General features: G+C 37.3%; 2 protein-coding genes across 4 annotated transcripts in view; one reads left to right on the top strand and one right to left on the bottom strand.

The window, feature by feature from the left end:
* Positions 1-12,502, top strand: part of MNS1 (meiosis specific nuclear structural 1) — a 66,951-nt gene extending 54,449 nt beyond the window's left edge. Inside the window, exon 11 of the mRNA XM_079129947.1 lies at positions 11,368-12,502. The gene's annotated coding sequence lies outside the window, so the exon portion shown is untranslated. The remainder of the gene's footprint in view (positions 1-11,367) is intronic.
* TEX9 (testis expressed 9) overlaps positions 1-22,690 on the bottom strand; it is a 44,762-nt gene extending 22,072 nt beyond the window's left edge. The window contains exons 1-6 of one of the 3 annotated variants that reach the window (XM_079129978.1): positions 22,568-22,690; positions 22,373-22,464; positions 18,979-19,042; positions 16,999-17,078; positions 1,391-1,439; positions 537-619 (exon numbers count right to left, since the gene is read on the bottom strand). In XM_079129978.1, the coding sequence (XP_078986104.1) occupies positions 537-619; positions 1,391-1,439; positions 16,999-17,078; positions 18,979-19,042; positions 22,373-22,464; positions 22,568-22,594 (395 nt within the window). In that variant the 5' untranslated portion in view covers positions 22,595-22,690. Of the gene's footprint in view, positions 1-536; positions 620-1,390; positions 1,440-16,998; positions 17,079-18,978; positions 19,043-22,372; positions 22,465-22,567 lie in introns of those variants that run through there. The other 2 variants (XM_079129979.1, XM_079129980.1) reach the window with 2 other exon arrangements.
* Between the last annotated feature and the right edge of the window lie 3,817 nt (positions 22,691-26,507).

Raw genomic sequence — 26,507 nt, 5'->3', positions numbered from 1 at the left:
AAGTCTACTATCCTAGACAGCCTTTTGGGTGCCTTTTAAAAAATGCTTCTAATTCTAAGGATCACCTTGAATTCATTTCACCAAAACCAACAGAAGGTAAATTATAACTGTACAGCAGTCTTAGAGTATGCCAAATCATTCTTATTTCAACATTCTTGTCTTACATAATAATGTATGGCATTCTGTTAGATACTCAAAAAATAGAAGACTATTTAGTGTTTTGAGAGAACTAGGCAAAGTGACAAAAGTTCTAGCCCCAGTTCTAAGAAAATATCTCACTAATAACATTTAAAATATTTGAAATGTGGTGGTTGTGTCTAAGAGAAAAATATAAAATGTTCATACTCTGGTTTCTCTTCAGATCATATAAATCTTTCCCCTTTTACAAAATGTTCATTAACTGTTACAAAACACTTGAGTATAAAATGTTCAAAATAACCAAATGTGAATAAGATATATGCATTGTAACTTTATATATTTTGGGTATATATTTTATAAAACTAAAAAAGAATAATAATTTTAAAATTATACTATACCTTGAACTTGTTTTCATTCCTTTATTGGCAGAGTGTAGTTTGTTTTGAACCTTGTTTACAGAACCAATACTTTTGGTCTTTGACTACATGAAAAGAATTGAAATGCTTGATTAGTCTAATCACTTGCCAAGGAAAGCAATTTTGTAACACACTGAATTGCTATTTTACAACAAAAAAATTGCTATTTTCATGAAATTAATTCAATTGTATTCTTAAGAATTCCACAATTGTGTACCTGGAAAAGACCAAAGATTCAGCAATAAGTCCCAAAGATTCAAGGATATTTAGCACAGGTAGTGAAATATTAAATTTGGATGCTTTGATTCAAGAAATCTAGCTTTCACTAATGAACTATTCTTTAAGCAGGCCTTCCTTGACCTTCAGGTATGCAGTTCCCTAGGCCTAGATATTCATAGTAGGAAACTTGTAAATGCCAGGATTCCCAGTACCTGAAGACTGATCTCTACACGGTGGATATTTAAATGAATGACTTAACCATTAAAATCACCCTCCTTGTATATGAGTACCTTTCTTTTTCAGGTCTTCTATTAGATTATGCTTCAGAGAGAAAACCGAAAAGTCGCAGGTTACAAACTCAATCCACCTGGAATTTCTACTGTAATCCAAATTGTTCAATGAAATTATGAGATAAAATGATTCATTTTATAAGCAGCACTTCATGAATGCATCCCTTCTGAGTATCAGCTTTTGTATTCTATTTCCTCCAAGTTATAGTCCTTTTCTGTATGTTTAAGTATGTTAAGTAAATTCTATTTCTATCAAGTTTTACCCCTTCTCTGTATGTTTAAATTCTACAGAATGTAATTGCATTAACAGAAAGTTTGACTTCATACCTTACTTTCTGAATGTAGATGAACTATTTCTTCAGATGATAATAGACCTCTACACAAAAACAAATGTTACATATTAATAATAGATAATACTGAGACAATGAAATTCAACATAAATTATATTTGAAAACATACAACTATTGCTATAATTCTAGTTATCCACATGTTAAATCTGAATAAATTATATAGGATTACTTCTATAATTGATTATATTAATAAATTATGTTTTAGGACTGTTTTGCTTTAATTCTTATTCACATGTTAATTTATTTTGAATGAGTGTCAGTAGAAAAAAGTGCTTTGCTCCATCATATAAGTGCTGGCACCGACTTCCTTAACAAAAAACCCAAAGGGCAACAAATAAAACTAATAATCTATAAGTGAGAAGCCATTAAACTAAAAAGCTTTTGCACAGCTAAGGAAATGATTAAGAGCACAAAGAGAGAACCTACAGAATGGGAGAAAATCTTAGCCAGCTACCCCTCCAAGAGGGAATTAATATCCAGAACACACAAATGATTCAAAAAAACTTTAAAAAAAAAAAAGCCTAATCAATAAACGGGCAAAAGAACAAAACAAACTTCAATAGAAGACGCACAAAAGGCCAATAAATAAATGAAAAAATGTTCAACATCTCTGGCAACCAGGGAAATGCAAATCAAAACTATACTAAGATTTCATCTCACTCCAGTCAGAATGTCAATGATCAAGAATATGAACAACAATGAATGCTGGTGAGGTTGTGTCAGGAAAAGGAACATTTGTACATTTTTGGTGGGACTACAGACTAGTATAACCACTCTGAAAAGCAGTAGAGAGATTCCTCAAACAACTAGGGATGGAACCACCATAAGATCCTGCTATCCAACTCCTGGTTATTTTACCAAAAATCTAAAATCAGCATACTACAGCAACACAGCTACATCAATATTTATAGTAGCACAGTTCACAACAGCTAAAATTATGGAATCAACCCAGATGCCCACCAACAGATGAATGAATGAAGAAATTGTGGCATACACACACACACACACACACAATGGAGTTCTCTTCAGCCATTAAAAAGAATTAAATTATGGCATTTGCTGGTTAATGGATGGAAATGGAGAATATCATGCTACATGAAATTAGTCAAACTCAGAAACTCAAAGGTCAAATGTTCTCTCTCATGTGCGAAAGTCAGTAAAATAAAGGAAAGGGGGAGGGAAGGATAAGATTACATAAAGAACTAATCAAATACAAATTAATAGAAGAGTGAAAGGAAGTCTAACAGAGGAAGGAGAAAGGGGAGGGAGGTCAGGAAGTAAAAGCAGGGAATCACGAACCAAAACTGATTTCCATGCATGTATGGTTTGTCAGGATGAACCCAACTACTATGTATAACCATAAAGCTCTAATTAAAAAAAAAGAAAAAAGAAAAAGGTGCTTTGGTTAAATAATTCACCTTTGAGAAGTTACATTATAATGCCAATATTTTTATAGGTAAAGGTAGCCCAAATTTTAAAGGATGGAAATCACAGTCATTATTGGCTACACAGAAGGATTATCCATTTTACAAAAATGATATACCACAGGACTCCCCCCATCCTCCAACCCCAGTACTGAGGACTGAAACCAAAGGCACTCTGCCACTGAGCTATGTCCCTATTCCTTTTTAAATCTGTTTTAGTTGTCAGTGGTTCTTTATTTATTTATATGAGGTGCTGAGAATTTAACCCAGTGTCTCACACATGCTAGGTAAGCACTCTACCACTGAGCCACAACCCCAGCCTCCCTGACCTTTTTTGAGACAGGGTCTTGCTAAAATTGTGGAGGCTGAACTAAAACTTGTGATCCTATTGCCTCAGCTGCCCAAGTCATTGGGATTACAGGAGTGTGCCACCACAGTGGGCACCACAGGAGTTTTTCTGTTTTGTTTTTTGGTGAGCACAGTGTTGTTCTTCTAATGTATTTAAATACTTGACCAGTGTCTGTTTTCCTCATTACACTGTGAATGCCATGAAGGCAGGAATCAGATCTCCCTTTTCCATTACTCAACAACTAGAACTTGGCACAGTATCTCACTCCTAAGTTCTTATGTTGGCACTAAAATATATGTTGAATGAATGAATACATTCAAAGTGTAATTCATTTTTATGCACATTTTATTTTAGGTTTTAAATTATGCTTATAGTTTATAACAAGAAGTGTTTATAGTGGTCAGCAAAGTATAATCCACAGGCCAAATTAATCCATACCCATCCATTATGTGTTAACTGTGCCATCTTCACTGTACAATAGCAAAGCTGAGTAGTTCCGAGACTGTATAGCTCACAAATTCAGAAATATTTACTATTAGTCTATTACAGAGAAAGTTCACCTACCCTTCAATTGCCTACAGCATCCACACTAATACCTCTGAAAATATACAATAATATTTATTTTGCTATGAAAAAAATTCCATCACATTACCTTAGAACTCCTTGCCATAGGAGACATGAAATTACTTTCCATCAGATGCCACTACTGAACTAGCTATGCATAGATTTTTTAAAATATTAAACATAAAATGTTTAGATAATATTGAATATGACCTTTTAATGATTTACTAAAAACACCTTAAAGGGAAAAAAGGTTTTTCAAAATATCTTAAAATTACAGAGACTAAAGAGTCTCACATGACTTGAAAACACTTTCAATTACACAAATTTTCAGTGTCTTCTTTAATCACTCTAATTTTCAATTGCTTATCATTTCCTCTGTACCTTCTCTCTACCTTCCATTCCACCCTGACCCCACTCTGCCCCAAACACATTCATATTGGGCAAAAGACATTTAGTAGTTTTATGCTTCCCTTTCAGTGATATTACTTTACTTGTATATTTCCATGGAAAATGAACTACAACACAGTATTCTGCTTACTTCTGTTAGATTTTTCCATGAAAGGTTTCTTCATAATGTGACTGAAATTATTTGTGTGGCAAATCTTGCTTCCAGCAGTCTGGTAGATATGTATATTTAAAGAAAAATTAAATCCTGGTTTCCTACCTTACTTTCTCCAAGAGTAATACTAAGTGGTGAAGACCTGTTATACACTGCTTGATTATAATTATTTAGATGGATTATCATTGTTCTGACCTGAAATGGGTGGTCTCTTTATTTAACTCCCATTTTCAAAGATTCCCAATCAAGTACCGTGTTTCACATGGTTAAAAGTCATCTGTTCAAACACTAGTAAAAATCCATGTGACCTAGGTAAACAGGTATTTTCACCACTTTTCACTTAAGGAAAACTTGGTAAAAGAAAAATCAACAGATTCATGTTCATGCTTGTGCAGTCTCTCGCGTCCTTCAAAAGAAACTAGGAAATCATCTGTTGTTATCATCATTTCAATCCTTTAGTGAATAAAAGCCAAATTTGTAATATAAATTTTGGAATTTTGAAACCTTTAAATATATATTTTTTTCTTTTTTTTTATTGTAAACAAATGGGATACATTTTGATTCTCTGTACATGGAGTAAAGGCATACCATTCATGCAATCATAAATTTACACAGGGCAATGTTGTTTGATTCATTCTGCCATTTTTCCCCCTTCCTCCCCACCCCACCCATCCCTCTTTTCCCTCTATACAGTCCTTCCTTCCTCCATTCTTGCCACCCTCCCTAACCCTAACCCTAAACCTAACCCTAACCCTAACACTAACCCCTCCCACCCCCCATTATATGTCATCATCCGCTTATCAGTTGAGATCATTCGTCTTTTGGATTTTTGAGATTGGCTTAGCTCACTTAGCATGATATAGTCCAATTTCATCCATTTGCCTGCAAATGCCATAATTTTATCATTCTTTATGGCCAAGTAATATTCGATTGTATATATGCGCCACAGTTTCTTTATCCATTCATCAATTGAAGGACATCTAGTTTGGTTCCGCAATCTGGCTATGGTGAATTGAGCAACAATGAACATTGATGTGGCTGTATCTCTGTAGTATGCTGATTTTAAGCCCTTTGGGTATAGGCCAAGGAGTGGGATAGCTGGGTCAAATGGTGGTTCCATTCTAAGCTTTCTGTGGAATCTCCATACTGCTTTCCAGAGTGGCTGCACTAATTTGCAACCCCACCAGCAATGTATGAGTGTACCTTTTTCCCCACATCCTCACCAACACCTATTGTTGCTTGTATTCTTGATAATCGCCATTCTAATTGGGGTAAGATGGAATCTTAGGGTAGTTTTGATTTGCATTTCTCTTATTACTAGAGATGTTGAACATTTTTTCATATGTTTGTTGATTGCTTCTACATCTTCTGTGAAGTGTCTGTTCATTTCCTTAGCCCATTTGTTGATTAGATTATTTGTATTCTTGGTGTAGAGTTTTTTGAGTTCTTTATAGATTCTGGAAATTAGCGCTCTATCTGTAGTATGAATGGCAAAGATTTTCTTCCACTCTGTAGGCTCTCTCTTCACATTACTGATAGTTTCCTTTGCTGAGAGAAAGCTTTTTAGTTTGAATCTATCCCAGTTGTTGATTCTTGCTTTTATTTCTTGTGCTATGGGAGTCCTGTTAAGGAAGTCTGATCCTAAGCCGACATTTTGAAGATTTGGACCTACTTTTTCTTCTATAAGATGCAGAGTCTCTGGTCTGATTTCAAGGTCCTTGATCCATTTTGAGTTGATTTTTGTGCAGGGTGAGAGATAGGGGTTTAGTTTCATTCTGTTGCATATAGTTTTCCAGTTTTCCCAGCACCATTTATTGAAGAGGCTATCATTTTTCCATTGCATATTTTTGGCCCCTTTGTCTAGTATGAAAAAATTGTATTTATTTGAGTTTATGTCCACGTCCTCTATTCTGTACCATTGATCTACCTGTCTATTTTGGTACCAATACCATGCCGTTTTTGTTACTATTGCTTTGTAATAGAGTTGAAGATCTGGTATTGCGATGCCCCCTGCTTCGCTCTTTCTACTGAGGATTGCTTTAGCTATTCTGGGTTTTTTATTCTTCCAGATAAATTTCATAATTGCTTGCTCTATTTCTGTAAGGTTTGTCATTGGGATTTTAATTGGAATTGCATTGAATCTGTATAGCACTTTTGGTAGTATGGCCATTTTGACAATATTAATTCTGCCTATCCAAGAATATGGGAGATCTTTCCATTTTGTAAGGTTTTCTTTCATTTCTTTCTTTAGTGTTCTGTAGTTCTCATTGTAGAGGTCTTTCACCTCTTTTGTGAGATTGATTCCAAGTATTTTATTTTTTTCAAGGCTATTGTGAATGGGGTAGTTTTCCTAACTTCTCTTTCTGAAGATTCATCACTTATATATAAAAATGCATTGGATTTATGAGCATTGATCTTGTAACCTGCTACTTTACTGAATTCACTTATGAGTTCTAAAAGTTTCCTGGTGGAATTTCCAGGTTCCTCTACATATATAATCATGTCATCAGCGAACAGGGATAGTTTGAGTTCTTCTTTTCCTATTCGTATCCCTTTAATTTCTTTGGTTTGTCTAATTGCTCTGGACGATGTTGAATAGAAGTGGTGAAAGAGAGCATCCCTGCCTTGTTCCAGTTTTTAGGGGCAATGCTTCCAGTTTTTCACCATTTAGAATGATATTAGCCATGGGCTTAGCATAGATGGCCTTTACAGTGTTAAGGAATGTTCCCACTATCCCTATTTTTTCTAGTGTTTTGAGCATGAAGGGATGCTGCATTTTATCAAATGCTTTTTCTGCATCTATCGAAATAATCGTGCGATTCTTAACTTTTAGTCTGTTGATATGGTGAATGACATTTATTGATTTCTGGATGTTGAACCAACCTTGCATCCCTGGGATAAAACCCACTTGATCGTGGTGCACTATCTTTTTAATATGTTTTTGTATGCGATTTGCTAAAATTTTGTTGAGAATTTTTGCGTCCATGTTCATCAAGGATATTGATCTGAAATTTTCTTTCCTCGATGTATCTCTGTCTGGTTTAGGTATCAGGGTGATATTGGCTTCATAGAATGAGTTTGGGAGGGTTCCCTCCTCTTCTATTTCATGGAATACTTTGAGAAGTATTGGAATGAGCTCTTCTTTAAAGGTTTTGTAGAACTCGGCTGAGAACCCATCTGGTCCTGGACTTTTCTTTGTTGGTAGGCTTTTGATGACCTCTTCTATTTCATTGCTTGAAATTGATTTAAGTTGTGTATGTCCTCCTCATTCAGTTTAGGTATTCATGTCTCTAGAAACTTGTTGATGTCTTCGAGGTTTTCTGTTTTGTTGGAGTATAGATTTTCAAAATAGCTTCTAATTATGTTTTGTATTTCACTCGTGTCTGTTGTGATATTTCATTCCGAATTTTAGTAATTTGAGTTTTCTTCCTCTTTCTCTTTGTTAGTGTGGCTAAGGGTTTATCAATTTTGTTTATTTTTTCGAAGAACCAACTATTTATTTTGTTAATTTTTCCAATTGTTTCTTCTGTTATATTTCGTTGATTTCAGCTCCGATTTTAACTATTTCCTGTCTTCTACTACTTTTAGTGTTGGTCTGCTCTTTGTCTAGGGCTTTGAGCTGTAGCGTTAAGTCGTTTATTTGTTGATTTCTACTTCTTTTTTTGAATGCGCCCCATGAAATAAATCTTCCTCTAAGTACTGCTTTCATAGTGTACCAGAGATTTTGATATGATGTGTCTTTGTTCTCTTTTACGTCTAAGAATTTTTTTATTTCCCTCCTGATGTCTTCTGTTATCCATTCATCATATAATAGTGTATTATTTAATCTCCAGGTACTGAAGAAGTTTCTATTTTTTATTCTGTTATTTATTTCTAATTTCAATCCATTATGATCTGATAGAATACAAGGTAGTATCTCTATCTTCTTGTATTTGCTAACAGTAGCTTTGTGGCATAAAATATGGTCTATTTTAGAGAAAGATCCATGTGCTGATCTATGGTTTCCTTATTCAATTTTTGTTTGGAAGATCTATTCAGTGGTGAGAGAGGTGTGTTAAAATCACCTAGTATTATTGTGTTGTGGTCTATTTGATTTCTGGAATTGAGAAGGATTTTTTAAAATATATTTTTAAATAAAGTATCACAGATCATTACATATAAGCATAAGTGGCTTCATGTTATCTTTACACATGGTTATATCAAGTAATAAAATACCTTCGTTGATTTACCAAAAAATTACAAAAGCAACATATTAGATATTAAATTCTTGGGAACAGGGTCAGTTGTTTTTCATTACTGTACTGCTAGTAGTAAGATCTGATACTAACAGTGTTCAAATATTTTTTTCAGGTTGAGATTATAATTTACCATGATAAAATATACCCATCTCAGGTATATAGTTCCATAGACTGTGTGTGTGTGTGTGTGTGTGTGTGTGTGCTGGGGATTGAACCCAGGGCCTTGTACTTGTGAGGCAAACACACTACCAACTGAGCTATATCCCCAGCCCCTAATTCCATAGTTTAACCAACTATGTACTCACACAACTACCACAGGAACCAAGATGGAGAATATTTCCATCATCCCAAGAAGTACCATATGCTCCTTGGTAGTTACCCACCCTAACCCTCAGAAAACAAACCACTAATCTAATCTGTTTTGTATCCCTATAGTTTTGAGTTTTCCAGAATGCCAAATATAGTAATGAGCCCTGTTATAACTTAGATGTGATATGTCCCCTAAAAGTTCATGTGTGAGACAATGCAAGAACATTGTGTTCTGGTGAAATGATTGTGTTATAACAGCTTTAACCTAATCAGTGCTTTAATCCCCTTACAGGGATTAACTGAGTGGTAACCACAGGCACGTAAGGTGTGGCTGGAGGAGGTGGGCATTGGGGGCTTGCCTTTGGGGTGTATATTTTGGATCTGGGGAGTGGAATATTTCTGCTTCCTGATCATCGCGTGAGCCACCTTTATCTGCCACCTCTTCCACTATGTTGTTCTACCTAACCTCGAACACGGAGAAATGGATCCACCTATCTATGGATTGAGACCTCTGAAACTTTTCCTCCTCTAAAATTGTTCTTGTCAGGTCTTATAGTCACAGCAGTGGAAAAAGCTGACTAAAACAAGCCTCTTCAGGATGTTTTGGTCAATAATGAACTGCATACACAATGGCAGTCCCGTAGGATTATAATGAAGTTGAAAATTCCTATTGTCTACTATAGTCATACTCTGAGGTTTACAGTGATGAAATCACTTCTGTATTCCTTTCAGTAAATGATGTATGACTACAAATGGAAAGAGATTATGTTTTTGAGTCTGGTATCTTTTCACTTAACCATATTGTATCAGTAGTTCATTTCTATTAAATAGCATTCTAGCACATGGATGTACCAAATTTGTTTATCCATTCACCACGTGATGGAAATTTTGTTCATTTTTGGCAATTATTATATACAACAACTGTTATTTTTAAACTTATTATTTTTTAATTTGTTCTAATTAGTTATACATGACAGAGGAAGGCATTTTGACACATTGTACACAAATGGAGCACAATTTCTCATTCCTCTGGCTGTACATGGTGCAAAGTCACATCCACAGTGTAGTCATACATGTATATGGAGTAATAATGTCAGTCTCATTCCACTGTCCTTCCTAACCCCACACCCCTTCCTCTCTCCCCTCACTCCCCTCTGCCCAATCCAAAGTTCCTTCATTCTTCCCCACCCCCTGCACCCCCATTATGGAACATTTAGACTTTAGTTTTGTAGTTTGGCTTATTTCCCTTAGCATAATATTCTCCAGCTCCATCCATGTACCTGCAAATACCATAATTTCATTCTTCTTTAAGGCTGAGTAATATTCCATTGTGTATATGTACCACATTTTCTTTATCCATTCATCTACTGAAGGGCATCTAGGTTGGTTCCATAGTTCAGCTATTGTGAGTTGAGTTGCTATGAACATTGATGTGACTATGTCACTGTAGTATGCTGATTTTTAAGTCCTTTGGGTATAAACTAAGGAGTGGGATAACTGGGTCAAATGATGGTTCCATTCAAAGTTTTCTGAGGAATCTCCATACTGCTTTGCAAAGTGGTTGCACCAATTTACAGTCCCATCAGCAATGTATGAGTGTACCTTTTGCCCCACATCCTCACCAACACTTATTATTGCTTGTATTCTTGATAACTGCCATTCTGAATAGAGTGAGATGAAATCTTAGTTTTGATTTCCATTTCTCCAATTTCAAGAGATGATGAACATTTTTTCATAAATTTGTTGACTGAATGAATTTCTTCTTCTGCGAAGTGTTCATTCAGTTCCTTTGTCCATTTGATTGGGTATTTGGCTTTTTTGGTGTTAAGTTTTTTTGAGTTCTTTATATATCCTGGAGATTAGTGCTCTGTCTGAGGTGCATTTGGTAAAGAATTTCTCCCATTCTGTAGGTTGTCTCTTCATGTTATTGTTTCCTTTGCTGAGAAGAAGCTTTTCAGTTTGAATCTGGCCCATTTATTGATTCTTGATTTAACTTCTTGCACTTTAGGAGTTTTGTTAAGGAAATCGGGTCCTTAGCCAACATGATGAAGCTTTGGGTCTACTTTCCCTTCTATTAGGCGCAAGGTCTCTGCTCTAGTGTGTAAGTCTTTGATCCATTTTGAATTCATTTTTGTGCAGGGTGAGAGGTTTAATTTCATTTTGTTACATATAGATTTCCAGTTTTCCCAGCACCATTTGTTGAATAGCTAACAATGATTGCTTTTTAATAAATAAAGTCCCAGTGTTTCAAGTATAAGCCAAATAACTGACACTTTAGTAACATACTTCTTTTGTTTCTAAGCCTTGTGAGGTGTTTAAACATTATTCCCTCTTAGGATTATACAGTGTTCATAGACTGCTTCTTGATCTTAGAAAATTGGGGAATCCAAGATGTTCTAAGATTCATATTGGTACAAATAATCTTAGGCCACTCTTAAAGTTTCACTGGTATATAGTTGTATATTTATTTCTGTAGAGTTAATTTTTTTTTTTTTATCTATTTCATTCTAGTCAGTTCTATGTGCCATTACTACACCCCCAATGAATGCCAGAAACCACAACATTACCAAACTCCATAGGAACTGGTTTTCCCTCTAGAAACCTAACTCTGGTAAGTTTAATTTATAAACTAAGCACAAGAGATAAACAATATCTAATAATTGAACAGAACAATAATAACAATATACACTTTAATCAAAGCTGTGTGGATATGGACTCTCAAAATCTTCTATTGTACTATATTTCTCTTGTAATGATATAGGATGATTCAATGTGATGAGATGAAGTGAGGGAAATGACACGGGTACTGTGACATAGCGTTAGGCTACTATTAACCTTTTTACTTGAACACAAACATTGCAATACCACAAAAATTGATCTGATCTGAGGTGGCTACTAAGTGACTAATGGGTTGATTAATGGATATGCTGGACAAAGGGATGAGTCACATACATGGCAGGATGGAGTAGGGTGGAAGATTTCATCAAGCTCCTCAGGACATGTGCAATTTAAAACTTAAGAATAGTCTGTTTCTGCAATTTTCCATTAACAATTGCTAGAGACCTGTATTGTTTGATGATCACTACTGCCTCTATTACAATAGGTTTTACAAGATGTTTAGCAGTGCCGGGGATTGAACCTAGGGCTTTGCCCATGGAACAAGTGGTATGAGCCCTCTACTGCTAAGCTATAACACCAGCCCTTAAAAAAAAAAATTGTATTTTGAGACAAGGTCTCACTAAATTAGCCAGGCTGGTCTCAAACTTGTAATCGTCCTATCTCAATTTCCCAAACAGCTGGGATCATAGGCACAGACCACCATGCTCTGCTGCTCTTATACTTTTCCAGTTAAATTTAGTCATAAATATTTTAAGGTTCTCTAATTTCTTGACATTTCAAAAGTTCACATGAGATTCAAGAGAAAAATTTTGATATATATTATCTTTACTAATTTATTTTTTACCTTATCTTCGTATGCAGTTTTGAGAGAAAGGGAATATACAGTATGTCAGAACAGGTTTAGAAATATCAACTGTGGTTCAAATCTCAGGGAAAGGATGTACTTTCTCTGTCGCTGGACAAGCTGCTGAACCTCTCTAAGTTAAAGATTTTTAAATGAGGACATTGATATCTATTTGAAAATAATACTTCAGGGGAGGTTTCAAGATGGCGGCCTAGAGGGTGGCTGCATTTCATGTTGCTCCAGGACTCAGGATTCAAAAGAGGAGATATTGAGACACTTAGGATCAACTCAAAGCAGGCGGGTGACTCTCACCCGTTGGGAAGGTGTCCCGGATGGGACGGTAGTCCCGGAACGCAGGAAACTTTGTGAAGTAGAGCTGCCGGCGAGACACCCCTCCCCCCGCTGGAGCAGTGCACGCGGACAACTGGGAGCGCCGTAAAGGAGGCCGCTCGGCACAGCGCTGGGACTCGGAGCAACCACTGGGGCTCCGGTGGCTGCCCAGGGGAGGAGTGGTGAGGAGAGCTGTGTGGACTCAGAACACCGGGGCCTGCCCTGAGGAGGAGGAGGAGGAACGTGGCCGCTTGGGTTCGGAGTGACTGCACCAGAGCTACAGGCGGTTGCCAGAGGAGAAGCCGCGCGGCGAGCTGTTTGGACTCAGAACGACTGCTTCTGAACCCCGGGGCCTGCCCTGAGGACGAGGAGGAGGAGGAGGAGCGCGGCCGCTTGGATTCAGAGTGACTACACCAGAGCTACAGGCAGTTGCCAGAGGAGGGGCTGCGTGGCGAGCTGCTTGGACTCAGACCACTTCTGAACACCGGGGCCAGCCCGGAGGAGGAGGAGGAGGAGGAGGAGGAGCGCGGCGGGTCCTTTGGACTCGCAGTGACTGCATTAGCGCTCCAGGCGGCTACTCAGAGGAGAAGGCGAGTGGTGAGTTGTTTGGACTTAAAGTGACAGCTCCTGAACACAGGGGGGCTGCCTGGAGGAGAAGCATGGTTGGTCGCTTGGTCTTGAGTGGCTGTACCAGAGCTCCGGGCGGTTGCCCAGAGGACCCGTGCAGCGGGTCACGTGGATTCAGAGTCACTCAGCGCGACCGCTCCTGAACACCCGGGGGGTTATCTGGAGAAGGAGGAGGAATGGGGAGGGTCACTTCGACTCGGAATGATTGATTGCCCAGGGCTACGGGTGGTTGGTGGGAGGTGGAGGCACACAATGAGTTTCTTGGGCTCCTACTGACCGCACCAGAATACTGGGCGGCTGTCTGGAGGAAGAGGCGTGTGGCGGGTCTCTGGGACTCAGAGCGATTGTACGGGGCCCCAGGTGGCTGCTCAGAGGAGGGGCCGCATAGCCAGGCGATTAGGTGCAGAGCAGGGCCCCAGGATCTAGGAGGCTTCTTGGTGGAAGAGCCGCACAGAGACAGGCTTAGGGCGGAGCGAAGGTTCCAGGCCTGCGGGCAGATTCTCTGAGGAGGGGCAGCCTAAGGAGATTCATCTGCGAAGGGTGAGGCTCCCAGGCCCAGGAGGTAGGGCCGGGCCCCTGGGAACTTTGCAGAGGAAGGCAGCCCAGCCCAGGCGGTAGCTGTAAATTGAGGGGAACCTCTAGGAGGGAACTGACCAGCGAGACCTCCCCACCGGGTGAGTCTTTCCTGCTGGGTGAGGTTTCCCCACAAGGACAGTAAAACCAGAGACTCAGGCCCAAACAGGCCTTGCCTCAGCCCACAGCCTAAACTGAACGAGGAGGACATAAACAATTTAAATAGACCAATTTCAAGTACTGAAATAGAAGAAGTCATCAAAAGCCTACCAACAAAGAAAAGTCCGGGACCAGGTGGGTTCTCAGCCGAGTTCTACAAAACCTTTAAAGAAGAGCTCATTGCAATACTTCTCAAAGTATTCCATAAAATAGAAGAGGAGGGAACCCTCCCAAACTCATTCTATGAAGCCAATATCACACTGATACCTAAACCAGACAGAGACTCATCAAGGAAAGAAAATTTCAGACCAATATCCTTAATGAACATTGACGCAAAAATTCTCAACAAAATTTTAGCAAATCGCATACAAAAACATATTAAAAAGATAGTGCACCATGATCAAGTGGCTTTCATCCCAGGGATGCAAGGTTGGTTCAACATCAGGAAATCAATAAACGTAATTCACCATATCAATAGACTTAAAGTCAAGAATCACATGATTATTTCAATAGATGCAGAAAAAGCATTTGATAAAATACAGCACCCCTTCATGCTCAAAACACTACAAAAAATAGGGATAGTGGGAACATTCCTTAACATTGTAAAGGCCATTTATGCTAAGCCCCTGGCTAATATCATTCTAAATGGTGAAAAACTGAAAGCATTCCCCCTAAAAACTGGAACAAGGCAGGGATGCCCTCTTTCACCACTTCTATTCAACATCGTTCTTGAGACTCTGGCCAGAGCAATTAGACAAACCAAAGAAATTAAAGGGATACGAATAGGAAAAGAAGAACTCAAACTATCCCTGTTCGCTGATGACATGATTATATATTTAGAGGAACCTGGAAATTCCACCAGAAAACTCTTAGAACTCATAAGTGAATTCAGTAAAGTAGCAGGTTACAAGATCAATGCCCATAAATCCAACGCATTTTTATACATAAGTGATGAATCTTCAGAAAGAGAAATTAGGAAAACTACCCCATTCACAATAGCCTCGAAAAAAATAAAATACTTGGGAATCAATCTCACAAAAGAGGTGAAAGACCTCTACAATGAGAACTATACAACACTAAAGAAAGAAATTAAAGAACACCTTAGAAGATGGAAAGATCTTCCATGTTCTTGGATAGGAAGAATTAATATTGTCAAAATGGCCATACTACCTAAAATGCTATACAAATTCAATGCAATTCCAATTAAAATCCCAATGACGTACCTTACAGAAATAGAGCAAGCAATTATGAAATTCATCTGGAAGAATAAGAAACCCAGAATAGCTAAAGCAATCCTTAGCAGGAAGAGTGAAACAGGGGGTATTGCAATACCAGATCTTCAACTCTACTACAAAGCAATAGTAACAAAAACGGCATGGTATTGGTACCAAAATAGAAAGGTAGATCAATGGTACAGAATAGAGGACACGGACACAAACCCAAATAAATACAATTTTCTGATACTAGACAAAGGTGCCAAAAATATGCAATGGAGAAAAGATAGCCTCTTCAACAAATGGTGCTGGGAGAATTGGAAATCCATATGCAACAGAATGAAACTAAACCCATATCTCTCACCATGCACAAAATTAATCTCAAAATGGATTAAGGACCTCGAAATCAGACCAGAGACCCTGCAGATTATAGAAGAAAAAGTAGGTCCAAATCTTCACCTTGTTGGTCTAGGATCAGACTTCCTTAACAGGACTCCCATAGCACAAGAAATAAAAGCAAGAATCAACCACTGGGATAGATTCAAACTAAAAAGCTTTCTCTCAGCAAAGGAAACTATCAGCAATGCGAAGAAAGAGCCTACAGAGTGGGAGAATATCTTTGCCAATTGTACTTCAGATAGAGCACTAATCTCCAGAATTTATAAAGAACTCAAAAAACTCTACTCCAAGAATTCAAATAATCCAGTCGACAAATGGGCTAAGGAAATGAACAGACACTTCACAGAAGAAGATCTACAAGCAATCAACAAACATATGGAAAAATGTTCAACATCTCTAGTAATAAGAGAAATGCAAATCAAAACCACCCTAAGATTCCATCTCACCCCAATTAGAATGGCAATTATCAAGAATACGAGCAACAACAGGTGTTGGCGAGGATGTGGGGAGAAAGGTACACTCATACATTGCTGGTGGGGCTGCAAATTAGTGCAGCCACTCTGGAAAGCAGTGTGGAGATTCCTTAGAAAACTTGGAATAGACCCTCCATTTGACCCAGCTACCCCACTCCTTGGCCTATACCCAAAGGACTTAAAATCAGCATACTACAGAGATACAGCCACATCAATGTTCATAGCTGCTCAATTCACAATAGCCGGACTGTGGAACCAACCTAGATGCCCTTCAATTGATGAGTGGATAAAGAAACTGTGGCATATATATACAATGGAATATTACTCAGCCATAAAGAATGATAAAATTATGGCATTCACAGGCAAATGGATGAAATTGGAGAATATCATGCTAAGTGAGATAAGCCAATCTCAAAAAGCCAAAGGACGAATGATATCGCTAATACGTGGAGGATGACACATAATGGGGGGGAGGGAAGGGTTAGTGTTAGGGTTAGAGTTAGGGTTAGGGAGGGGGGCAAGTATGGAGGAAGGAAATACTGTATAGAGGGTAAAGAGGGGTGGGAGGGGTGGGGGGAAGGGAAAAAATAACAGAATGAATCAAACAACATTACTCTATGTAAATTTATGATTACACAAATGGTATGCCTTTACGCCATGTACAAACAGAGAAACAACATGTATCCCATTTGTTTACAATAAAAAAAAAAAAACTTCAAGAATTACATGATAAAGGGCTTCCCTTTTACCTAACTAGCTAAGCCCATAATTATTATTTTACATATTATTCTTCAAATTGTAAATTTTCAATATTTGCATGCAAAAAATTTTATATAATAAAAGATTCACATAGATCCTGAATTTAAAAATCAATCAATGGCATTTAAGAATTTAAGTCTCTTACCTTGTATTAAAATCATCTTCCTCTTCATGAGATTTATTTTGTGTTGAAAAAGGCCTGGCTCGTCCCTCTTGCTGATCTCTCTAGTTAAAGAGTATATGTAAGTCACAGGTTATATATGAAAAAATCCAACAAACTAGGATATATTCAAGTGCCTCTCTAAACATTAATCATTTCAGAGTTGTTCATGTTTTTTTAGGATACCAAAATACAGAATCTGAAATACTATGGTATGAAAATAGAGTCTGGTATGTTACAGTTTCACTTTTCATTTATCTTCAGTAAGAAAATTAATCTGAACAGAAAAAATCCAAATAACAAGGCCCCTATATTTGCAATTCTTGTTTCTTTCAACTATATCAGTCTTTCATCTTAAGTAGCCTACAATGGAAATTAGAGATATAAGAAATGAAAAAATCCATTTAACAGGTAGAAAAACTTGTCTCAAAACAGGTAACACTTTAATATTGAGATGACCATGAAGATGCTAAAAATGAAGTATCAGGAGTAAAAACCTTTGGCAGACATGAAGAATGATAAAATTATGGCATTTGCAGGCAAATGGATGAAATTGGAGGATATCATGCTAAGTGAGATAAGCCAATCTCAAAAAACTAAAGGACGAATGATCTCGCTGATAAGCGGATGAGGATATATAGGGGGGGTAGGAGGGGTTAGCGTTAGGGTTAGGGTTAGGTTTAGGGTTAGGGATAAGGAGGGTGGTAAGAATGGAGGAAGGAAGGTCTGTATAGAGGGAATTAGGGGTGGGAGGGGTGGGGGGAAGGGAAAAAAATAACAGAATGAATCAAACAACATTGCCCTATGTAAATTTATGATTTTTAATTAAAATAAAAAAAAATTAGGAAAAAAAAAACCTTTGGCAGATATGTATCAAGAAATGAAAGTGAGCAAACAAAAATTCAGTATGGCAAAAAGTTACATTCAGTTAGCTTCTGTGGTGGGTTGACAATGCTTCTTTCCATTTCCCAGAATTTGCTCAGTATTTCCCCTCTGCTCCTTTTTGGGGAAAAAAAAAAAGTTCTTTTTAGGGGACTCAGAGAAGAAAGGGATCCTTCTGTACAGGTATGTGCCTGCTTTTCAGATACTGTCAGAACTATAAAATGGAAAACATTTTTAGTAAATTGCTTAATTACAAATGCAATGGGCATATCTGTAATCATTATCTATTACTTCAAAAGTTATGATACATTTCTTATTCCTAAACTAACAATAATGGATTTGTATAGGGCATTCAAATATTACTATATTTCTTTCCCTGCCTCCATCAATTCCACTTTTGGGGCCAGGGAGATGGGGATTAAAGGAAGAATTATACCTAAATTTGGGTAAGAACTGGTAAGTCTGAAAGCAGCTACTTTGCTCTTCTAAGGAGGGCTACTCCTTCCTATCAATTAAAAATAGGAATGCTAATGCTTAAGGAGGAGTGCTTAAAGTAGGAATATCCAATCTGGTACCAGAATGGCAAATAATATGCTTAGATACAACCTCACAACATTTTTCCTGACTACAAGTGCAATTCTAGTTTAGCCTTAAGAATCTCTTAAGATTCAACAGAATTCAAAAAACAAATTATCTGAATATTAGTAATAATGGTTATAACTTTCCTCTAGAGATCATTTATTTCTATCCCTACTGAATTATCAGTGTTAATTCTATATAGGTACTCTCAGATATTAATTTTTGGTACTAGAAAAGACTGTTAAATATTAGTATTCTTGTTAAAGACTGGAGCATCTAAATGGAAGACAATCTTTCAGTGGTTTTTAGAAAATGTATGCTTACCCAAAATAAATATATGTACACATACCTATACATATGCATAGATATTCATGTTCAGTTTGTGATCATTCATTGAGTTGAATACTTATGCTTTGGCTACTTTTTTGAACATAAGCTATACATCAAATTAAAAAGTTAAATGAGCACTTACATGGAATTATTAATAAATGTATATTTACTTACTATTACTTCCTCAGCCTGTCGAACCAGGTCAGCTGTTTTTGCCTCCAATTCTGCATTTAAACGCCTAAAAAGAGAAAATAATAACTGAGTTATATTGACATTCTAATAAAAATTTTAAAATTAAACTGCAGCAATTACACTTTAGCAGGTGACCTAATCAACAAATGTCAGAATGTACACATGACATTTGTACTCTAAAATAATCACAGTGATTGGAACTTATTCCCAACCCTCCATGATTCTTCCTCCTCTGTGTTGGGAACTCAAACATACTAAGTACTAGCCTTTCTGAAGCCTTTTACTCCAGGTGAAATAACATATCTAATAAATTTAGGAAGAATAAAGTGGATGAATAAGCAAGAATTCCACTTGTCATCCTCTCGGGCTTAGCCTATCTGTATATATATCACAAAACAGGTCCTAGAATAGTTAAGCTGTAGTAAAGTGAAATTTACAGACCTAAATATGTATGTATTAAAGAACAAAATTAATGAGCTTAACAAGTAAATTCACCATAAGAATAATTTATATTTCTATAAGGACTAATGATATAAAAACAGATGAACAAGAAAACTATTGCTTGTTCTCTGAAAAGACCAATAAAATACACAAATCTCCTGGCAAGATAGAAGATAAAAAACACTAAAAAGGCACCAAAAGTACGTATATATATATGGTTACACATATAGTCAACATTTAAAAGAGTATACAATAAATTTATGCTAATACATTTTAAAACATACATGAATGCTTTTCTAGAAAACTATCAACCAAAATTTATTTTAGAGGCAACAGTACATCTAAATAGATGCATAATCATTGAAACTGAATTCATAATCAAAAAGATTTTTAAAAGTGGGTTCCTCAAAATTAACAGCCAAGAAGGAAGTACACCATGTCTTTTTCTATTCTATATTACCTTGCTCTAGGCAGTAAAAGTATGAGAACTTAGAAAAGGGACAAAACTATCATAATTTGCATATGACCATCTTCATCAAAACTTCAAGGGACTCTATAGAATGAATAAATTCAGCAGGGGAAGATCTTTGTCTACATCAGATATAGCACAACATGCAAAAATTACTAATGTTCTTACTTATATAACCAATTAGAAAATGTAGTTTAAAAGTCACTCAAAGCAACCAAAATTGTTAAGGCACCCTGAGACTGTATTCAAGATTTGTATGTAGTAAAATAAATTATTAAATGAACCCCAAAACTATGTAAGTGAAAATGTATCATATTCACAAACTATTCAATAGCATGAAGATATCAATTCCCTGAAAATTCATAAATCTTATGTAACTGGGATTTATGAGGTGGAGGGCTTGCTCTACCAGCTATGGTGTAATCTAGTTTTGTTCCCTGGTTTTATAATAGAGACATGAAGTCTGAAGAATCTATCAACTGGAGTGATTATCATGTTCCTTAGTCTATCCCTTCCAATAGTGACTATTTCCTCCAACTACATGACAGGAGCTGAAATGCAGCAGATTCTAGATTGAGGTTACTGGGAAATGCTGTGTTCTGCTAGATGACTTTATATACCACGATGATTAATACTAAGACAACAGGTGGCAAAATACTGTTATAAACTTGCTTATAAGGATTGTCAGACATTCTACACTTAAGTATGGCACAGAAGTACTCTAGAAGTTTTAGGCAGAGCCAGGGAGTTACTCTCTACATATGCCTCAGATTTGCAGACCTTATAGTACAGAGAACAGAACTAGCAACTGGCCACTTTCACTGCTGAACAACTCCTACTAAAACAGAATTATTTCCTATAGATTTCTGACTTTTAGCAGGATTCTATATCCTTAATGACACACCAGAGCCAGCTGCAAAACATTCTCAATAACTTAAATTAACCTTATCAATTTAGATATTTAATATTATCTAGTGAATGGCAACAAAAACAACCATTCTGGTTCCAGCACCACTGATAACTGTATATGGACAACATACTCAGCTGTTTAAGTACACTCTTCAACTGAGACAACAGGCATTTCTGAACAGAAAGAGTAAGATGGTATCTTTCTACCTGCTGTAACAAGTTGGCTTGTCTACTTCATCTAAAAACAGTACACTACTGCTCTAGTGCAGTTTACAGAGAGTGGAGAAGCAGAAATTTTTAAAAAGTAAACAAGTGAATTCACTGTAACATTTTATGGCTTGGATGTGAGGTGTCCCCCAAAAGCTCACATGTGAGACAATGCAAGACAGTTCAGAGGAAAAATGGATTGTGAAAGTCTTACCTAATCAGTGAATTAGTCCCTAATGGGATTAACTGAGTGGTAACTGGAGGCAGTTGGGGAGTGGTTATGGGGTATATATTTTGTATTAGGAGAGTGGAGTCTCTCTCTCTCTGCTTCCTGATCGCAATGTGAGTGCTTTCCTCTGCCACTCTCTTCCGCCATGATGTTCAGCCTCAGCCTCACTTCCAGCCCTGAGGAATGGAGCCAGCAGTCTGTGGACTGAAACCTCTGAAACTGTGAGCCCTCAAATAAACACCTCCTCCTCTACAGTTGGGCTGGTTGGGTCATTTACTCACAGCAGTGAAATAGCTGACAAAAACACATTATAAATGGGAAGAAAATCGATAATAAAAATAAAAAGAACCACGGGGTGGTCTGTTTAGCATGGTCAAAGAAGGCATTCTGGGCATGACTGGTGGAAGATTGCCTGCAAGGAAAAGAAAAAAGCTTGAGGAAATAAAGGTCAGTTCTAGGCACAGAGACAGACAAGGGTAGCCGGAGATAAAAGGAGGTATATGGAGGGACATCAAATAAAAAGGAGGAGGTGGACGGGGCAGAGTTTTTGAAGTGCAAAAGGAAACCTCCGAGGTGTTTAAAACAATGGAATGATATAGTCAAAATAAAAGATTACCCTAGATGTTGTGTGAAAACTAGGCACTGATGAGAGGAATGGGACAAGGATCACTGTAGTGTTCTCAGGATAGTTGCAATGGCACTGAAAACAGATAAAGGAAATCCTCCTCTTAACTCCACCAAATATGGATAAGAACATAATTCTTGTTGCCCTGAAAAATATGCTCTCAATTTAGAAAACGAGCTTAAAAGAAATCTACATAACGTTATCTCTAGGAACTGGAAGTTAAGCGGAAATACCCTACGCTAGAAACAACGTGGCAACTCTGCTATCCTAATCACTTTGAACAATATCCTCCTGCGGACTAATACGTTTACTAGGGCTGAATCTCCTACCACTTCAAATATTTTCTAGGACACAATCGGGATAATCAGGTGAAAGAAAAGATAGGGGGCAGGTGGTCCAGAAAGTTCTGCTGGTCTCCAGTAAAAAAAAAAAAAAAAAAAATACTTGTAAGCAGCCTCGTTTAGATGAAAGAAAACTCAACCGCCCAATTTCTTACTTATATTCTTCCTCCTTGGCGAGGAGATCCAGTCGCGGTGTAACAGGTTTCTGCGCACGCGGCGGAAGTGGAGTCCCTGGAACACTACGTCTCTGTAAAAAAGGCAGAGACTTTCAGACCTGAACTTCAAGGAGGCTGGATGTCCTCGTTGCCCGCAGCCCCATTTGCCGACAAGAGGTCTAGGAGGATACTGACCCTAAGACCAAGACTTCGACCCGCCATCTTTCAAGCGACTGGGACGCGGTTACCGAGGCGACGACACATCTTCCCGCGAGAGTTTCCCCAAGCCCGGTAGCCTCCCGCTCTTTTGCTACTGCGGTGCCGCGCCCGGGCCGTGGACGGGGCTGTGGGCGGGGCTGTGGGCGGGGCCGGCGCCCTGAACCTAGGCAGTTAACTATCCGAGAGCCTGCTCTGCTCCCGGAACCCAGAAGCTGACTTAGTGCTTTGACGTACAGCAGGTGAAAGTTCTCGACTTGCGGGGTGGCTGGGATTCAGCCAAGGAAGGCAGGTCCTTTTCTAATGCAACCTGCGACTAAAACCCCTATCCTGTTGTGTTTTACAGCCAGTCCCACTCCCCCTATCTTTTGTTTAAAATACACTTTCCAGTAGAATTCTGAATTCCTGATATCTAGCATTTACTAGATGCTTACTAGATGCTCACGCTCTCAAGTCAGTCAGCCCAGATTTACATCCTTGGTCTGCCACTTACTAGTTGTATGGTCTTGGATAAATCGCTGTGTGTCTCAGCTACTTCATCTGTAAATGGGAATAAGAATACTTCATCTGTAAATGGGAATAAGAATAGTGCTCACCTCAAAGTTAGAGAGTAAATGATCTCATTTACTATTAAGACTGTCGAGCATAGTTGTCAATAATCCAGTTAAAATTGAGAGTTCAGAAATCCTTCACATTTACCATCAACTGATCTGCAAGGGTGCTAAGACCATTCATTGTGAATACTAGTAAAAAAATGGAGGACAACTGGATATCCACATGCAAAAAAGAATGAAACTGATCCCCTAATTCACACATGTACAAAAATTAACTCAAAATGGATAACAGACCTAAACTACAGAGCAAAATGTAAAGTTATTCAAAGAAATCATTAGGTGTAAATCTTCGTGACATTGAATTATTTATGGATTCATTGATATTATGCCAAAAGTAAAAACAACAAATGAAAATAGATAAACTGAACATCACCAAAATTAAGAACTTTTTGTTTCAAAAGATACCGTACAGTAAAAAAAAAAAAAAAACCACAAAAAGGAAGGAAATTTTGCAAATATATATCTGATAAGAGACTTGTGTCTAGAATATATAAGAAACTGTTAAAAAAAAACACTAAAAAGATGAAACAAAAGTAAAACAAAAAAGAAATGGATAAAGGATCTTGAATAGTCATTTCTCCAATGACGATATACAAATAACTAAAACTCACATTAAAAGAGGCTCACTATTATAAACTTCTAGCATTATTATAAGCTATTATAAACCTCTAGCAGTGCAAACCGAAAAAAGAGAATTCACAAATTAAAATTGTTCTGTATTCTTTCATGTGATGGTCAGTCAAGGGCAGCAAGAGGGATACATAGAAGTCATGAAAACCAAGTATTATATTCAAAGACCTAGAAGTGAGGCATTTTATGCCACACAGGGCTACATGTGGAAACCTCAGGGTGGTGGTGAGGAAGAAAACATGATTGAGGGGAAAACCTGAATTACAGCCTTTATTGGAGTTTCCGCAGGAAAGGCAAGAAAAGGGAGAAAAAGTAGATGCAGTTTGAATAATTTGAGAAAGCTTTGCTGTATAGTCATAGTTGCCCAGACTTGGCCCTGGGATGGTTAAAGCAGAGGAATTAAGTCTTCCTAGATAGAGGAGTTATGCCTCTAGATTGATTAGTTTACAGCTCAGAGGCATACCCCTGCTAAGCCCTTTGTTGTCCTTAAGAATTGACTTCCCCGAGGTGGAGTATCTCTCTCCAGCTAGAGATGATTTTTAAGATTTCAAAAATCATAATATACAGAAAAATATCTACAAAAAACCCCTACAGTGAATATCAAACTTATTGGTAAGAAGCTATTCACTTTTCCTTGGAATCAAGAACAACACAAGTATGTCTTGTCTCACCATTCTTATTTAAGATAATACCTAAACTCCTAGCTAATGCAATAAGTCAAGAAAAGGGCGGGGGGGGGGGGAGAGTATACAGATTGAAATGTAAAAAAAAATAAACTATTTTCCCTCAGATAACATGAGACATGAGTATCTATGGAAAAAAGGCAAAAGAATCAAGCACAACAACAAAACCAACAAACAAACCCTGCTGGAACTAGTGAGTAAAATTGATCAATAAAATTTGGTGTGTATATATATATATATATATATATATATATTCACATACAGACACAACAGACTATTCTATTATTTAGCCTTTAAAAGGAATGAAGTCATGATATATGCAACAATATAACTGAATCTTGAAAGCATTATGCAAAGTGAAATAAGCCAGATACAAAAAGACAAATATTGTATGCTTCCACTTATATCATGTACCTAGATCTGGCAAATTTGTAGAAACAGAAAATAGAATAAAGTTTACTGGAGACAGGAGATAATGGAATGAAAAATATAGGGCTTCTGTTTAGGACAGTGAAAAAGTTCTAGAAATAGATGGCAATGGATCATTGCACAACACTGCAAATGTTAGACACATTAAATATGCCACCAAATTTTACATTTTAAAATGGCTATAAGGCTAAATTTTATATTTTTTACCACAAAATATTCCAATAGAGGGAAATCCTACAAAATACCATATTATTATTCCTCACTTACCAAGGTCTTCTGAGGCAAGGGAAGTCTGAGATACTCTTACAACCCGAAGGAGCCTAAGGAGCATAAAATGATATTCCCAATAGAGTCTGGGAACAGAAAAAGAAGTCAGATAAAAAGCCAAGAATCTGAATAAATTACATACTTTTGTTAATAATAATATATTAACAGTGGTTTGTTAATTACAACAAATGTAACCATATTAAGGTAAGATGTTAATAGGGGAAACTGGGTTCAGGACGTATGGGAACACTAACATTCTCAATTTTTCTATAAATAAAAACACTTCTACAAATAAAGTCTACTTTAAAAATGAATTAAAAGTTTCTGCTCTAAAAGACTTATGACACACATGATCTGGGGCACCTTCCTACTGCAAAATGACTATATTGAAAAATATATAACATTGCTAAACTTGAAAGAAGTAAGAAAAATGTCCATCATGTGTCTCACTGACATTTTCCCTTCCAGATCTCCACCTACCCTCCCCTGCAGTCAATGAAACTGATCCTTGGAGTAGGCAACTAAGAATAAAAGGATTAATGCAAGAAAATGTCTATAGAAGAACTGTGTTCATAAACAAGGCTATGTCAGCAGTAAGATCAACAAGCCAAGCCAGGTACGGGGGTGCACACCTGTAATCCCAGCAGCTCGGGAAGCTGAGGCAGGAGGATCAAAGCCAGGAGGTCAAAGCCAGGAGGTCAAAGCCAGCCTCAGAAGAAGCAAAGCACCAAGCAATTCATTGAGACCCTGTCTCTATATAAAATACAAAATAGGGCTGGGGATGTGACTCGGTGGTCAAGTGCCCCTGAGTTCAATCTCTGGTACCAAAACACCCAAACAAACAAACAAAAAAAACCACACACACACACACACACACACACACACACACACACCCCAAAACAAACAAACAAACAAACAAAAAAAACCCTGAATCTGAAACCCTTATTCTAAGCTAGAAATTACATTTCCCTTAAAATATTTGAGAAAATTATTCAGAATGAACAGAGAACAATGACATGGGAAATATAAAAGAAATGCTAAATGACAAAAGTTTGAGAGGATCAGACATATGAATAATCAAATTCCAAGGACATATTTTAAATATTGAGAAGCAATATTACAAAAGTTCATTGCTTAGAATTTCCCAAAATTTAGGAAAGAAACAAATGCATAAATTCAAACAATACAGTGTATCATAAGGAAAATAACTTTAAAAGTCTTCTCCTAGACCTGCCACAAACTCCAAACACCAAAAGAGAAATGAGATCTTTAAAGTATCTCGAGAGAAAAGAAGAC

The sequence above is a fragment of the Sciurus vulgaris genome, assembly GCF_902686455.1.
Source record: "Sciurus vulgaris genome assembly, chromosome: 2".
Taxonomy (NCBI): domain Eukaryota; kingdom Metazoa; phylum Chordata; class Mammalia; order Rodentia; family Sciuridae; genus Sciurus; species Sciurus vulgaris.
This window is presented reverse-complemented; position numbering and strand designations above follow the sequence as displayed.